This window comes from Rhagoletis zephyria, unplaced genomic scaffold (assembly GCF_001687245.7).
Source record: "Rhagoletis zephyria isolate East Lansing unplaced genomic scaffold, Rhagoletis_zephyria_1.1 Rzeph_scaffold_02211, whole genome shotgun sequence".
NCBI lineage: Eukaryota > Metazoa > Arthropoda > Insecta > Diptera > Tephritidae > Rhagoletis > Rhagoletis zephyria.
In genome coordinates this window covers 8,184-25,503 of record NW_016159295.1, presented here as the reverse complement: position 1 = coordinate 25,503, position 17,320 = coordinate 8,184, and the positions used below count along the sequence as shown (strand labels likewise).

Here is a 17,320-nt window from a genome sequence, read left to right as displayed (position 1 = left end):
GTCATGTGAAAAAGCGGACGAACATAGAATATCGGATCACGAAACTATAATGTTCAAATGCGATATAAAAAAACAAAGCCCTATCAGTAAACTGTCTGAAATAACTTCGTGGGTTGGGTACAGCCCAGACAACCTCATAAATCTTTTGCGACAATGCACCTTCGCTGACCTGAATAGTCTCAGTCCTGATGGTATGCTCGAACATATTAATAATTGTTTGATTTCGAGTATGAATAAACTAACTTCTCGTGTACAAAAGCGGGTCAAAATCCGAAATAAATGGTATGACAGACAATTGACTGAAACTAATAAAGAAAAATTTAAGTTATACCAAAGGGCAGTGATCACTGGTGATTGGCTAGAATACAATGAAATAAAGAAAGCGTATAAAAAAACGATTAAAATTAAAAAATACAATATATGGAATACAAGGTGGAAATTAATAGAGGTGATAGTCGTTTAATGTGGAAACATTTGAAGAATATTGTCAATAATGCGGATCACAAAGAAAACATCAAAGAGGTTCTAATCAACGGTAATATATATAGCAATAGTACTGAAATCGCTGACAAGTTAAACAATTTCTTTGTTGATAGTATCATCGATATTAATAGGAATATAGAAAACATTAATTATGATCCGATTCAATAGGAAAATGGTCGAGGTACCTTTATATTTTGGGAGATTAGTACAGATGATATTATCCATATAGTAAAGAAGTTCAAGATAATTGGTGGAAATAATTTATTATCCGAGGGTGTAATCAAAGACTCCGTTGAATACATGGGTCACTTTTACGCCCTATTAGTAAATAAGAGCCTTCAGTTGGGAATAGTTCCGACGGAATGGAAAACTTCGACCATTGTCCCAATAAAAAAGGTCAAAAACACCATAAAATCTGAGAAGCTCAGGCCAATAAACACCCTTCCCAACTTAGAAAAAATACTGGAAAAGGTTGTAAAAAGTCAACTATTAAACTATATTAAGTCAAATAAAATACTCATTAAGGAACAGTCAGGTTTTAGGGCTAATCACTCATGCGAAACAGCTCTAAACTTGATCTTATCACAATGGAAGGAGGACCTGAATTCCAAGAAAACTATCTTGGCGGTGTTTGCGGACCTTAAGAGAGCCTTCGAGACGATCGACAGGGAAATCATGCTAAAAAAACTCGAATATATTGGTATAGATAACATCGAACTTACATGGTTCCGCAGTTTTCTTCCCGATAGGAAGCAACAAACGGTGATTGGCACAGCTCTATCCACAAAGGTAGCAGTAGATATTGGTCTACCACAAGGGTCGGTGTTAGCTCCATACTCTTTAATATCTATTTCAGCGACATAAACTCAGTATTGAAGTATTGTAAGGTAAAATTGTTCGCCGACGATACCCTCTTAACCCTCAGTGACTGTAATCTACCAAATGTAATGATTAAAATGCAAGAAGTCCTTCATTGTTTGTATAAATGGTTGTGCGTATTCAGACTGCAATTAAATGTGAACAAGACAAAGTTTATGGTCATATCTAGAGCAGCTAACGTTAGCTCCGATAATTACAGTTTAAAAATTAAAGATGAAGTAATTGAGAAAGTGAGAATTATTAAATATCTAGGTATATATATCGATGGTAAGTTAAAATTTGAGGAACATATTGACTACACAGTAGCAAAAATTGGTAAAAAATTGGTCTCATGAAAAGATCATGTAAGTACTTAGGTAGGAGGTATAAGACTCTGGTCGGCAGATCTATAGTTGAATCACATTTCATATACTGTCCAACAATCTTTTTTATAGCAAGCGACACACAAATAGATAAGCTTCAAAAAATGCAAAATAGGGCTATGCGATTTATCTTGAACAAGCGGTACGACACACCCATACAGGAAATGATCGCAGAATTAAGCTGGCTGAGCGTGAAACAGCAAATTTTCTATCACGCTATGGAATTCGTGTTTAACCTAAAACAAGGTAGACTTCCAGGGGCTGCCGCTGTATAAAACGGAAATAGATAAGAAGAATATCTTTTATAAGGGATTAAAATGTTACAATGATCTTCCAGCTCAAATAAAAAAATGTGAAAACGTTGGTACCTTCAAAAGGCTGCTACTTGATCACTGTAGAACATTGGCTATTAGATAGAAAGGTCCGGCATGGAAACTAGTCCTTTCCATCCGTACTAGCTGGATGACTCTGGATCTAGTCTATTCAGATCACCCATAATGTATGAAATAAGAACGTCGGAATGGAAACTAGTCCTTTCCGTCCGATCAAATAGCGTGACTCTGGATTTCGTCGATTAAGATTGCCTGCCGGTAGAGTAGTTTATAGGAGGCAGCTTGGAAACTAGTCCTTTCCAACCGCTCAGTTGTGGCGGCTCTGGAAATTGCACTCTTAGACCGCACATCGTACGTGATATATTTACGGTACTGCTTGGAATCAAGTCCATTCCAACAGCATCGAGAATATGCTATCTTAGTTAAATATACATAAACTATTATATAGCTTAGAAGGAAAAGTGTAACAGGTTAACTTATTTTAAGCATTAATTTTAACTTTACTTTTATTATATATTGCATTACATAATTCAAATGTATATACGTGAATGTATATAGGTCAAATGACTGTAATAAATAAATAAATATTAAATAAATCTGTCTACTTCGGACTTTTTCTGACTATTTCTGGGAGATAAGGAACGCAACTAAAGTATTGTGGCGAATACTGCGGCAACGCGAAGCAAACAACGAGAAATAGGCAGAATGTTCGAGGAATGACGTAGAATGTTCCAGAAAGAGAAACGTCAAGTTCGATGAACACTGCGAACAGCGGGAGAAAGAGAATGAGCGATAAACTTCAGAACGAGAATGAGCGATAAACTTCAGAACGTTCTAGAGTTGCCATAAGTGCGAGCGCAGGTATATAAGAGCCGCGACACAGCGGAGTTGAGTTAGTTACAAGACAGCAAGCTACAAAGAGAAGTGAGTTGCGAATAAGCAAGCTATAAGTTTAATTGTGTTAACAAGTTTAGTTAAGCGTTGTTATTGCTTTAACAAGTATTGTAGAGTGTGTTTACTGTATTAGCGAGTATAGTAACTTGTTTGTTGTACAATAAAGTTAATTGTACTACAATTTGGTCATCGTGAGCATTTATTTAACAATCCAGCGATACGAGCCGGAATATATTTGGGAAATCACACGGTGCAGCCACCCTGCAAAAAATTGTGCGACTAATCTCTAAAGAGAGTAATCCGGGATTACTCTCAATCAGATACAATTGGGCATTAATTAGTCCCAATTAGTCTCATACGGGTACTAATGGAGGTCAATTAGTCTCGACTCATCCCTTGTGGGTATAATTGGAGATCAATTAGTCAATTGTGGGTATAATTGGAGATCATCTCTAACGGGTACTATTAACGATTTAATGATATGTACGCTCTTAGTCAATGAAATTTCATGTGCGGCGTTGGCACACAGTGAGAGTATCCGCCTAACAAAACTGAGCACCCCAGTTCGAATCTCAGCTGGCGCAAATTTTTATTTTTATTTTTTAAAAGTGACTAGTCGCTTTTTATACCCATTCGGGTATAAAGGTGAACAATTAGTCTCTTCATAGGACATGCCCGAACAAAAGCGAACAGTGCATCCAATCCAGACAGCTGGTAGACCGAGAACCAAGATGAAAGACTTGCAACGTTTGGAACAGCAAGTGTGTCTGATCGGGACGATCAGACTGTGGTGAAGGGCAGTGTGGTGAATACTGCGGCAACGCGAAGCGAACTACGAGAAATAAGCAGAATGTTCGAGGAATGAAGTAGAGTGTTCCACAAAGAGAAACGTCAAGTTGGATGAACACTGCGAACAGCGGGAGAAAGAGAATGAGCGATAAACTTCAGTACGTTCTAGAGTTGCCATAAGTGCGAGCGCAGGTATATAAGAGCCATGATCCAACTACACAAGATCTGACAAGATGGAGCAAAGAAAAAAGTAATTTTCTGGCTGACGTTTGTAATTTCGGCGCCATGTTATTTTCTGTGAAAAGTAAACAAAGAATATGAAGACGAAGCATAAAGAAAAAATGCATGCAATGTTGTGCACATGTTTTTGCTAACCGTTTTATTATTTATGTACGTGTTTTTTGCATTCAATCACCGCGCACTTCATTTTAATTACATTTGCACAAAAAATCATTTAAAAATCACTGAAATAAACCACCGACAAAATACACATAAAGAAAGAAGCAAAACAGAAATAGCAAACTTGAAAATTTCTCAATTGCTATTACAAATGGCTGCTTCTCAACCGGCCAAGTCTGTTCTAATTGGTTCATGTATAAGAGCCACGACACAGCGGAGTTGAGTTAGTTACAAGACAGCAAACTACAAGTAAAGTGAGCAGAGAAGTGAGTTGCGAATAAGCAAGCTATAAGTTTAATTGTGTTAACAAGTTTAGTTAAGCGTTGTTATTGCTTTAACAAGTATTGTAGAGTGTTTTTACTGTATTAGCGAGTATTGTAAATTGTTTGTTGTACAATAAAGTTAATTGTACTACAATTTGGTCTTCGTGAGCATTTATTTAACAATCCAGCGATACGAGCCCGAGTATATTTGGGAAATCCCTCAAGGCTTCGAGGATAATCGTAACAGTATCTTCCTAAAATTTGCACAAACACGTATCACTTTTGAAGTAAATGGATTTCAACGGCAACACTGATCCAATAGTAGAAACCGATTCATCTCCTGCGCCCTGCATCATTTATTTATTCACTGTTGGCAATTCGGTTCTAATTTGACATTTTTTTTACAACGAAAACGTCATACAATTTTCTCATATGAGCCACTGGGAAGGAAAATTTTCTACGGTGGTATTTGTTTAAATAGTTAGTGCAAATTTCAATAACGCTTTGTAAAACGTGAACAGTAAATATTTAGTCAACACAATGCCTCTTAAGTTGGATATAAAACGCCGCTTAACCTCGCGTTCGGATCGAGTGAAATGTGTAGATCTACATCCGACAGAGCCGTGGATGTTGTGTGCACTTTACAATGGCCACGTACACATTATGAACTATGAAAACCAACAATTGGTTAAAGATTTCGAAGTGTGTGATGTGCCGGTGCGTTGTGGACGTTTTGTGGCTCGGAAAAATTGGCTCATTACTGGTTCCGATGATATGCAGATACGTGTATTCAACTATAATACCCTAGAAAAGATACACTCGTTCGAGGCTCACTCGGATTATCTACGATGTATAGCCGTACACCCGACGCAGCCATTAATACTTACTAGTAGTGGTAAGTTAAGCTAAATTACTATTGTGGTTTCGTAGATATATAAATATTACTATAATGTAGATGATATGCTGATAAAGTTATGGAACTGGGAAAAATTGTGGGCATGTCAACGCGTGTTCGAAGGCCATACGCATTATGTTATGCAGATTGTTTTCAATCCGAAGGACAACAACACATTTGCTTCTGCCTCACTTGACCGAACAGTGAAGGTTTGGCAACTTGGTTCAACATTCGCAAACTTCACACTTGAGGGACATGAGAAAGGAATCAATTGCATTGATTATTATCATGGAGGTGATAAACCCTACTTGATTTCTGGCGCAGATGACCGATTGGTAAAGATTTGGGACTATCAAAACAAAACCTGCGTACAAACATTGGAAGGGCATGCACAAAATATATCTGCAGTTTGTTTTCATCCCGAGTTGCCTATAGTTTTAACTGGGTCCGAAGATGGCACCGTTCGAATCTGGCATTCAGGCACTTACCGCTTAGAAACTTGCCTCAACTATGGGTTTGAGCGAGTTTGGACAATTGCGTGTATGCGTGGCAGTAATAACGTTGCTCTTGGTTATGATGAAGGATCAATTATAATAAAAGTGGGTCGAGAAGAACCCGCAATGTCAATGGATGTTATTGGCTCTAAAATTATTTGGGCTAAACACTCTGAAATGCAGCAGGTAATGATTGCTTGGTATGAAATAGGAATTATATTTAATAACTAAACAATTTTTCAGGTAAATTTAAAAGCAATGGCCGATGGAACCGAAATAAAAGATGGCGAACGATTGCCAGTTGCCGTTAAAGATATGGGCGCTTGTGAGATTTATCCCCAAACTATAGCACATAATCCCAATGGTCGCTTTGTTGTGGTATGTGGCGATGGCGAATACATAATATACACATCTATGGCTTTGCGTAACAAAGCATATGGATCTGCTCAAGAATTCGTGTGGGCGTTGGAGAGTAATGAATATGCCATACGAGAGAATAATGGAACAGTTCGCCTTTTCCGCAATTTTAAAGAGCGGAAAAGTTTCACCCCTGAGTATGGAGCAGAAAGTATTTACGGAGGGTACTTGTTTGGTGTAAAAACATCGTCTGGATTGGCATTCTACGACTGGGAGACTCTACAGTTAGTGCGCCGAGTCGAAGTGCAACCACGGCATGTCTTCTGGAACGAAGCGGGCACATTAGTATGTCTTGCTACCGATGAATCTTACTTTATTCTCTCAGTAGATACTGCTGCAATTGCAACTGCATTGGAAAACAAGCAAGGGCTCGAAGACGATGGTATTGAAAGTGCCTTCGAGGTTTTGGGTATGCAAAAATATATAAATATAGTTTTCCATTGAATGTTTGTTAAAATTTCGTTTTATCGATGCAGGCGAAGTCAACGAGGTAGTAAAGACCGGAATTTGGGTTGGGGACTGCTTTATCTACACAAACTCTGTTAATCGTATTAACTATTGTGTTGGTGGCGAAATTGTTACGATATCTCATCTGGATCGTACAATGTATTTGCTGGGCTATGTACCGAAGGACAACCGCCTGTATTTGGGTGATAAGGAGCTGAACGTCATCTCATTTTCGCTTCTGTTGTCTGTACTCGAATACCAAACAGCGGTTATGCGTCGCGATTTCGAAAGAGCAGATCTAGTGTTACCCACCGTCCCCAAAGAGCATCGTACACGAGTCGCTCATTTCCTGGAGAAGCAGGGCTTTAAACAGCAGGCATTGCAAGTTTCCACTGACTCCGATCATAAATTCGACTTAGCCTTACAAATCGGTGAATTGGATGTGGCATTGAAACTGGCACGCGAAGCAGAAAATCCCCAAAAGTGGTCACAATTAGCTGACGTCGCTTCACGAAAAAACAATATGCAACTTGTAAAAGAATGCATGCAAAAAGCAAATGATTTCAGTGGTCTTTTGCTATTGGCGACATCCTCAGGAGATGAGAAAATGTTGGAAGACGTAGCTGAAAGCAGCTCCAAACAAGGACGTCACAATATAGCATTCCTCTCGTCTTTCGTACGAGCTAATGTGCAACGTTGTCTGGATATATTAATTGAGACGAATCGTTTACCCGAAGCTGCATTTTTTGCACGCACATACATTCCCAGCCAAATGTCTCGCATAGTTGAACTTTGGCGTGAAGAGTTGGCTAAGTTTAATGAAAAGGCTGGTCAATCCCTTGCCGATCCAGCCAAATATGAAAATCTTTTCCCTGGTCTAGGAGAGGCGCTACGCGTAGAAGAATTTTTGCAACAAACTCAAGAAAAGAAGTTACCAGCTTCTGCTGCCGCTCAAATACCACTCAATATTGAGCGCAATCCGATAGAGGAAATGCACTTAGCAGAACAACGAGGAATTTTTGAGAGTAACAGTAAGCCAGCTGCGCAATCATATAAGAAAAATGATGACTATGTGGGTGAAGCACCAGTCAATGCCGTTGCCAATACCACTGCTGCCACAACCGTATTATGTAAAACATCAGATGGACTGGGAGACGATGGTGATGACGACGAGTTGGAACTTGAAATTGATGGTGTGACGTTGGATGATTTTATTGATACAACCGATGTTAATTTAGATGAGGACTTTTTGAGCGATGACTAAGTCAATCGCCGCCAACTTTATTTTAACTATACCACAAGAAAATATTTACATTTACATTTAGAAATCTATTCCCATACCCGAATTGGTTATCGTTATTTAAGTTTTTGCATAGCGACAGTGTTCTCCATTACAACAGTACTAATGCGTAATTCGGCATACATTCTTTTTATTAAGTTGAATTGCAAACATACATATATTGAACGCAACTTCGGAAATACGGCGAATATTTGCTGCGCCAAGAGTTAAATTAAACATTCTGTATAAATTAATAATAGAAAACAATAAAGGAAATACTTGTAGCAAACATTTATGTTAGTAAACAAATACTTTTTATTTTACTTACGTGCCTGCCATGTACGGTACGAACGTATGCATTCAAAGTGTATGATTCAGTGATAGCATTTTCGTAGATTTTACGAAAATTCGGACTACGACGGAGTCAGCGACACATTCCCACGACAGCCGGCTCTACGGACCGGTATGACTCGGGTTTTACCCGACCAAGGGCTGTTGTTTCGGCGATCTAACCCCGTTTAGGTCGGCAACACGCGAGAATGGACGAGTGACTATGTGGGCTCCTGCTGTGATGCCCAGTCGCATCTTTCCCCCGCGATGCCGCCAAACACCACCACAAGGCAGTGTAGTGGCGCTCGTAGCATAATTACCATTTCTGCTTCACCGTTAAAACCTTGAAATTTGTTTACTAAACCCCTTTCGGAAGTAGAGGATTAAAGTAATATTATTTTCTACATTTCCAATTTAAATTTAGTAAAAAACAAATATAAAATACTATAATAGTCTATCTCATTTTCTCATATTTTACACATATTATGTTTCACTTAACTACCATTATAAATATACTCGAACTAAAGTTCTAATTAATAAGTATTTATAAATATTACATGCTAGTGCACTATAACTAATATGTATAAAAAAAAATTTTAAATTGTCTTACAAAATTATTATTATCATCTTATTAAAATTATCTTCACATATGTTTCGTTTTTTTTTCATTCATATCGTAAATTGGAACTTCCGGTTGTGCCACTTGCTAAGTAATAACAACATGAACGAAAGACACAAGATCACGCCTTCCTGAAAGAAAGAAAAAAGTTATTTTTTAGCTGTTGAAATCTCGACGCCATCTTTGTTGTAAGAAGTAAACAACGAAGAGAACAAAAAAAAACGCGTAATTGTTGAACGCAAGAATAATCATTTTTATTATGCAAATTCTTCTATACATCATGTCGCTGTGTTAAATTATTCTTTACCTTATGTGTGCACACGTTGTCACAAGCGAAAATTAAGAAAATTGCAGTAAAAAGCCACCACCGAATTGTAAACAACGAACAAATGTAAACAAACGGCTAATGTCAAAGTCGCACAACTTTTTTCCTAAATGCGATTATAACGGGGTACTAAGAAGGCGTGATGTTATGGTTGAGGGGGTAGCCCTGAGGGGGTAGCCCTCTTTATTTACAAAATATACATACGAGAATAATACAATACAAATTATAAGATCTTAAATACAAACTTGGATATTATATGGCTTACCGCGTATTACGTTACAACGTGCTTAGGTATCGGCAGACGGAAAAGAAAAAGAAATAAAATAATATGCAGACGGGATACAATAACGGATCCTAGTTCTACAATGACATATCAAAATTAAAGTCTACACTTGTGGGTTGCCAACATCCTTCCTTCTTTTAAAAAGATGGTAATCTGGAATCCATGCAGGAGGTCTTTTACGCCTAGATGAACGTCTTAGCTCTGGATGAACCTCGGTTTGCTCTGTTACCGGTTCGCGGTTGTCATTCGGAGCATCGGTACTAGCCTCTGGTAGCAATTGGTTCGGAGGATCTGCCATATTCGTGCATGGTGTAGTCTGCTGACTCGTATCACTTGAAGCCGATTCCTGTGAAGTAGCGAGATCTGGCTCTGCAATACAAGCGCGTGAGTTGCTAGCGTCAGAGACTGATGACGGTGACAGATCGAAATAATCGAATAAAATATCCAACGCCTTCTGTGGAGCTTCGACGAATCTTGAACGTAGTTGGTTCGCGTGTGATTTCACTGCCTTAAAAATGTTGGAGTTTTCAATTCTTACTTCGCAATTTACTTTGCCAAGAATCTTTGTTATTATTCCAGGTGCCCAAAAGGATTCATTCAGCTTATACAGTTTCGCGTATACAGGATCACCGATTTTATAACTTCGTTCCTGGGCATGATTTTGTCTATTAAATTGTTGTTCCATACGCTCGTTACGTTGATTGCTATGTGGCTTAGAAATCTTAAGGAGGTCCAACTCCGTCCTTAGCCTTCTCCCCACGAACAAATCAGCTGGCGATTTGCCTTGTGCACTTCGATTTGGCGTAACTCGATTGGTTTTTAAAAATGTTTGCAAGATTTGTTTCGTCGTTCCTGCGCCCTCTAATTTCTTCAAAGCTCTTTTCAAAGTATCTACGAAACGTTCTGCTTGCCCGTTCGACTGTGGGTGATACGGAGCAGTGAATTTATGAATAATACCTTGGCTTTTGCAGAAATCTGAGAAAGTTTTACTCGAAAATTGGGTTCCATTATCGCTAACTATTAGCTCTGGGTTCCCAAATTGTGACGTGAAATCAGCAATACAATTTAAAATGCTTGCAGAAGTTATTGAATTAACTTGGTATATTTGCGGCCACTTTGAATATGCGTCGATGATTAAAAAGTAGTAAATGCCATTTACCGGACCAGCAATGTCGATATGAACGCGTTGCATTGGATGTTCTGCTATAGGCCATAAAGAAAGAGTCGTTTTCGGCAACGTCTTTGCAACAGCAGCGCATTTCCCACATCCTTGAACAAATCGCTTAATCTCTTCATCCAGTCCCGGCCAGTATACGTAACTCCGAGATAGTGATTTTGTTCGCTCGATTCCTTGATGACCTTTATGCAATTGTTGTAAGATACGTTTGTGGAAACAGTAAGGTATAACCAATCGATCTTTGAGCATAATGCAATTTTCGACTATACCCAAAGCGTCTCTATGTATATAATAGCTGCGTAAATCGTCGGTTATCGTATTCGGCCACTTACCATTCTTCAAGTATGAGATGACTTCTTGTAAAACTTTGTCCTTCAACGTTGCATTTTGGATCATCTGGAACGTTACTGGTAAATTCTCTAAGGCTTCGACTGCACTTTGTTTCACTTCACGCTCTAGTTGACAGCAAGCGATGATCGTATCTTCGTTAGGCCTTGTTGTGTTTCTGGTGAGACGCGATAGTATATCTGCAGCCCCGAATTCCCTCGTAGGTATATACTCTAACATAAAATCGTAAGACATCAAGGTTAAAGCCCATCGCTGAAGGCGGTTTGCAGAGTGTGCAGGAATCCCCTTCTTATTACCGAAAATTGCCAGCAATGGTTTATGGTCGGTATGCAAGTAAAACTTCCTACCGTACAAATACTTATGGAACTTTACCACTGCAAATACTAACGCTAAACCTTCCTTCTCAATCTGCGAGTAATTTTTCTCAGCTTGAGTAAGCGATCTTGAAGCATGCGCAATTGCGTTATCCTTACCATCAGGATAAATGTGACAAATATATGCGCCTAGACCCACGTTAGAACCATCAGCAGCTACTTTGATTGGCAATCTTGGGTCGTAATGTGTTAACAACAGATCCGAAGAAAGAAGTTCTTTGAATTTGTTGAAATGTTGCTGACATTGCGATGACCAAACCCACTTCGAATCCGTTTTCAATAAAACATCCAAAGGATTCCTCAGAGCGCGCATTTCTCTAATAAACTTACCGTAGTAGTTTATAGCACCTAAAAATGTTCGAAGCTCGCTTACATCTTTCGGAGGCGGTAGTTCCAAAATTTTGTTAATTTTGCTCTTATCTGGGCTAATTCCATTTTTATCGATGTGATAACCCAGATAAGTACAGGACTTCTGAAAAAACTTGCACTTGTTGAAGTTGACAGTGATGTTGTGTAACTTAAAACGTTCGAATATCTGAATCACTGCGTTAATGTTTTGCTCTTTACTTTTAGTGGCTATAACAACATCGTCTAAGTACGGGAACACTCCACGAATTCCCGACAGAAGTGATTCCATAACTTGTTGAAATGCCCCGGGTGCAGATTTAACTCCTGGTGCTAAACGATTGAATGTGTATAACCCTCGATGCGTGTTGATCACTAAAAGTTTCTTGGTATCTTCATCAACTTCTATCTGCATGTACGCATCCACTATAGAAAAATATGAGCAGCCGTTGAAATTAACAAATATTTCGTCTGGAAGTGGTAGTGGAAAAGTGTGAGGTTCAAGCTGATCGTTGAGACCTGTGGAATAATCTCCACATATGCGCACATCGCCTGATGCTTTTTTTACCACTACGATTGGTGCTGACCATTTTGAAAAGTTGATTGGAGATATAATACCCTCATCTTCTAATCTTTTCAGTTCTCTTTCAACTTGGTCGCGAGCTGCGTACGCAATCGATCTTTTGGGACGGAACACAGGAACTGCTTGTGGTTTAAGTTGTAGGTGAACTTTTTGTGCCGTGAAGTGACCAATTTCGTCTCTAAATATACTCGGAAACATCGCAAGCAAATTTGGTTGTGTTAATTTACTGCTGGTTTGAACGTTCCTGCATGACGTGTATTCTGTTATGCGAGTGTCCCATAACTCAAAAAGCGAGATAATGTCTGTGCCTAATAAATTAAGGTTAGGTGACACAGTGATTGTTGCTTGCTTTTTCTTTCCTTTCATTACAATGTCTGCCTCAAATTCTCCAGCAATCGAAATTTGATTTGCCGAAGCATCACGAAATGATTTCTGACATGAGCGCAATGAAGGACTGCCGATTCTTTTCCAATTCTGCGTGGAAATAATGGTTACGTCCGAACCAGTATCGTGTTGGAGTTGGAGACCCACGCCATTAATCTCTATGGTCACAAAACGACGGTTGTGAGAACCATTTTCACACGCTGTAAATACGCTTCTAATAAATTTCCGCTTCCTACTCTTTTTCTTTGTCTCGTTACGTTTCGCCATCGCCGGTTTCCGTTCCGAAAAGCATGAACAATAACCTTCTTTGTGACCCACTTTACCACATTGCGTGCATTTATGGCTGGTAAAGCTACACTCACGAACAAAATGCATACGACCACATTGCCAGCAAGGTCTGCTTGGCAATGCCTTAGTATCGACTTTCGCTTGCTTGTGTTCTGAAACCGCTTGAACTTTCGTTGGGTTAGCACATACGAGTGCATCATTTTTTAAGTTCTTAATACGCTGTATTTCTGCTACTAAATTATCGATTGTTAAAGGTCTTTCACTAGTTTCCGAGTCCAGCATAGATAGAAGTCTCGCGCGCAGATCTTCGTCAGATGCCGATTGCATGCCGTGAACGAACATTAGACATTTAAAATTATTACCCGTACAATCCCGAAGATTAAAATTTTCACATAACCTATTGACTCGGGCTGCATATGTTATAACTTCTTCGTCATTCATACGCACATTCTGTATGCATTTTACCCTAATACTGAACTGTGACTCCTTTTTCCCAAAAAGTTTTTTTAGCGTTGCAATAGTGTCCTCGAACTTGATATCACGCGGCTGGGCAGGCAAAATATAGTCCCGATATTTGTCGAACACATTCGTGCTTACCTTCCTTAGGAGCAAGCGCACTTTTGCGGCATCATCCAGTGACGCAGCTTCCACATTAAAATTATCCTCATACCGCACGTACCATTTGGCAAAAGTTTGACCTTCCTCAGGGTCATAAGCGAATTCACGTATGCTCTTCGCAAGAGTCTCCATTAGAGCTTCTGATCCGCCCAATGTACTGTTTGTTGGTGAGCCCCGCTCATTTTGTCCATTGGTATAATTTGCTGTCACAGCAATTAAACGTTCCAAGAGCAGTTTTTGTTGCTCCGCGGTTTCTTGCTGTCTTGATAGAAGAGTCGCAACCACCTGCTCTAATGTCGCCATTTTTGATATTGCTCTGAGCTCGAAAAGAGTTGTTTTTCTTCGTCGCCAATGTTATGGTTGAGGGGGTAGCCGTAGCTTAATCTTTATTTACAAAATATACATACGAGAATAATACAATACAAATTATAAGATCTTAAATACAAACTTGGATATTATATGGCTTACCGCGTATTACGTTACAACGTGCTTAGGTATCGGCAGACGGAAAAGAAAAAGAAATAAAATAATATGCAAACGGGATACAATAACGGATCCTAGTTCTACAATGACATATCAAAATTAAAGTCTACACTTGTGGGTTGCCAACACGTGATCTTGTATTTTTGGTTCATGTAATAACAACTAGATATTAGGAGTGTTCGCTATGCAAAAAATTTGTATAAGTTTTTACCAATTGTTACCAAATCGTGCTCGATTAGCCAAAAACCCAGTACAACTTGCAAGGAGAGAGCACAATTTTGACATTTCATTTGGAGGGGAAGCTGCAAATTCGTGCTGGGAAAATTTTTGGGGTGGGCTTTAGATTGGTAACCCCGGAGTACAGCATTAAGGAAAATATGGGAGGTAGAGGGGGGTCTAACAGTTCCCTGTATGAAGTTTCAAAGCGCGCACCTTATACTCTTTAATTTGTTATTAAAGTTTGTAATTTTAACCAACTTGTATGGCACTATTTTACAATATATAATGCACTTTCCACTAAATTTACAGGTTATTTACATTCAATGTATGCGCAGTTAGAGTGTGCACGTTCAAACAAATAAAGGGTGAGGTTTAGTAGCGCTCACAACTATTTCGGGCTATTCCGTCCAAAGGGGTCGCCCGATCCAAAAAAAAATTCCACACCCTTGTAGTCAAGGATCCACGCATTATTTTAACACTCACTTTTGTAAATTTTGGTCACTAATTTCTTTACAAATTGGGTTTGAAATATGCCCTTTTTTAAAAAATTCGGAAATTAGCATACATTTATCACTCTTAATTCTCCTTAAAGAAGCCACTTCACCAATACATTTTTGTATTCCCCTTCACTTTACACTTTACTCGATCAGTTATAACTTGCTTTACGACTTTAATATTAACCAATTAATAACAATTCATTAAATAAAAACACCTTCAAAATCACGCGTCTGACTTTGGTTGCATATGCAAATTAAATGGCGGAGTTCAGTTGTCAAACTCCAAAATATGCAAAAGAATGAGAGACAAAAGAAGATAAAATATAACCCAGAAGCATGAAAAATATAAAAAGGTGTTCTCTGCAAAAGGTGTTCAGCTCCTTTTCTTCGCAAAACAGTAAGATACCTTATTCTCTGAATTTTGTTACTGGCTAATTCTTACTGGCAGTTGCATAGCGAACACTCCTATTTGCTGCAAACAATATGAATGTTCACACTGACATTTATCCTATTGCCTTTTATTTTCCAGAAAAGATCACGCGATGATTAGGCAAAAAAAAGAGAAAAGAAAAGGATTTTTGCAAACGGGAGCTTAGCGGTTCTTGGCGGCCAAGGATTCGATCTCTTTGGTTTTCAGATCTTCCGAAAAACTTTAAAGACTTAACGAAAAAAAACGCAGCTATACAGCTGTACACACAAAGGCATGTTGAAGTCAAACAACAACAAAAAAAATACACACTCTTTCGTATTCGGATTTTGCTACGAATCGTAGAAATAGTATGCTGCAATCCGAATCGTATTTTCGAACTTTCGAAATTCGTAACAATGGCATGCCTAAAAACGAACGAGTAAGCTTTTTTGCGTAATTTTGTACGAAAACAATTCTGTGTCGGAGGCGAAATAAAAGATGTAAATCGATGTGTGTTTGCAAGAATTATAGGTGGTGTTCATTTAAACAGATAAATTTGCCTTTCGCATATACGTATATTTTTATCCACTGCTTTATATAAACGAGCAAAAAGAATATTTGTTGCCCCTTATCGAGAAACTTGGGTCCGGTTTAGTTAATGTAAAACGATTTTCGGTTGTTGTGTCCAAACGCATAACCCGAATCCCAAAACTTTAACATAGACGTGTAATCAAAGGATTTACATTTTATTTAAGAAAAATGTTTCAAATTTCCAACCACTAGCTTATTAATAAACTCGGTTTGCACTATGCACTTTTTTGCAAATACTCCCCCTCCCCCTGCGCAAAAATACTCCAGGTCTTCTACGCAACACAGAAAAGAGAATTCTACTCAGTAAGGGTTATAATCCCTGGGTCTCGAAAGACATTAGGTGTGTACTCGTACGCCTAACTATCTAAAGTTTTAGAAAACTTTTACTGGTTTTGCGTTCTCGTACCCCAAAAACTTGCAAAGTAGGGGAAATTGAGAGAGCAAAATGTGAAAGAGAGCTGCAAATTTCTGCTGGAAAAATTTTTCCCAGCGAAAACTTGCAAGTAAGAAAATCAGCTGATCACAAACACATGTTTGTAAATAAACAAAAGAAAATATTGCCTTTTTGAGTTATTTATTGCAAATTTTATTATTAATGCTAGTATATAACTAAAAAGTGCGTAAATTTAATAAGCACAACGTTTGTTGAATTTATTTTTCGTTAATTTGCTATTAATCCCCAGTTTGTTTACTATAGTGCGGGCTGACTGGTTGCCGTATGACATTTTTCGTTTGTACCATAAATTTCCTTTAAATATACCAAAATAGATTTAAATGAAGCATTCAGCATTTTTGCTGAAGTTTTCGGTTTTGGTAGGTTGATTGTTGAAATGAAAATTTTATAATTTTAAACCTACTCTATTACATTATTTTGGATCAAAGATGGGTGTTTGGAGGAGATACTCTTGTTTTTAATGAGTCACTATGTGATATCAGAAATAATTATGAGAAAAATTACTTATTCATTCCGATATAATTAATTCGTATTTTAAAAAGGTTTTTCTTAACCAAAACTTTTCAATTGTATAAAATGCCAAATCGGGAGAAAATGCACCAAGCAGAAAATAGATTGCCAAATTAATCACCAGTGGCAACTGTGCAAGTGAACAGCTGTTTCGAAGGTTGCAAGTTTTTGCAAATTTTGCGTTCTCGTACTTCTGTTGATATTTCGTCTCTTTGAGAGCGAATGCTGCTAAATTCTCAGAACTTTTTCTGCTGGAGAATTTTGTCCTCTCAATACGAGTACACACCTATTAGGAGTGTACTCGTAAGCCCAACTATCTAAAGTTTTAGAAAACTTTTACTGGTTTTGCGTTCTCGTACCCAAAAAAACTTGCAAAGTAGGGGAAATTGAGAGAGCAAAATATGAACGAGAGCTGCAAATTTCTGCTGGAAAAATTTTTCCCAGCTAAAACTTGCAAGTAAGAAAATCAGCTGATCACAAACACATGTTTGTAAATAAACAAAAGAAAATATGGCCTTTTTGAGTTATTTATTGCAAATTTTATTATTAA

General features: G+C 38.2%; 2 protein-coding genes across 3 annotated transcripts; one reads left to right on the top strand and one right to left on the bottom strand.

Moving 5' to 3' along the window:
• Positions 1-4,941: 4,941 nt before the first annotated feature.
• Positions 4,942-8,242, top strand: beta'COP (coatomer subunit beta'). Its single transcript, XM_017620617.1, has 4 exons — positions 4,942-5,296; positions 5,357-5,976; positions 6,034-6,616; positions 6,684-8,242. Exons 1-4 carry the CDS (start codon positions 4,942-4,944, stop codon positions 7,916-7,918), a joined length of 2,793 nt encoding a protein of 930 aa, XP_017476106.1. The 3' UTR covers positions 7,919-8,242.
• A 1,014-nt stretch (positions 8,243-9,256) lies between these two features.
• LOC108366277 (uncharacterized protein K02A2.6-like) lies at positions 9,257-14,209 on the bottom strand. Of its 2 annotated transcripts, none has more exons than XM_017620616.1 (2): positions 13,587-14,209; positions 9,257-13,535 (listed from the first exon to the last, which is right to left on the bottom strand). In XM_017620616.1, the coding sequence occupies exons 1-2, from the start codon at positions 13,908-13,910 to the stop codon at positions 9,594-9,596; spliced, it is 4,266 nt and encodes a 1,421-aa protein (XP_017476105.1). In that variant the 5' UTR covers positions 13,911-14,209; the 3' UTR covers positions 9,257-9,593. The 2 variants fall into 2 exon arrangements, with proteins under 2 accessions (XP_017476105.1, XP_017476104.1); XM_017620615.1 differs by having other exon boundaries at positions 9,257-13,991; positions 14,076-14,209.
• Between the last annotated feature and the right edge of the window lie 3,111 nt (positions 14,210-17,320).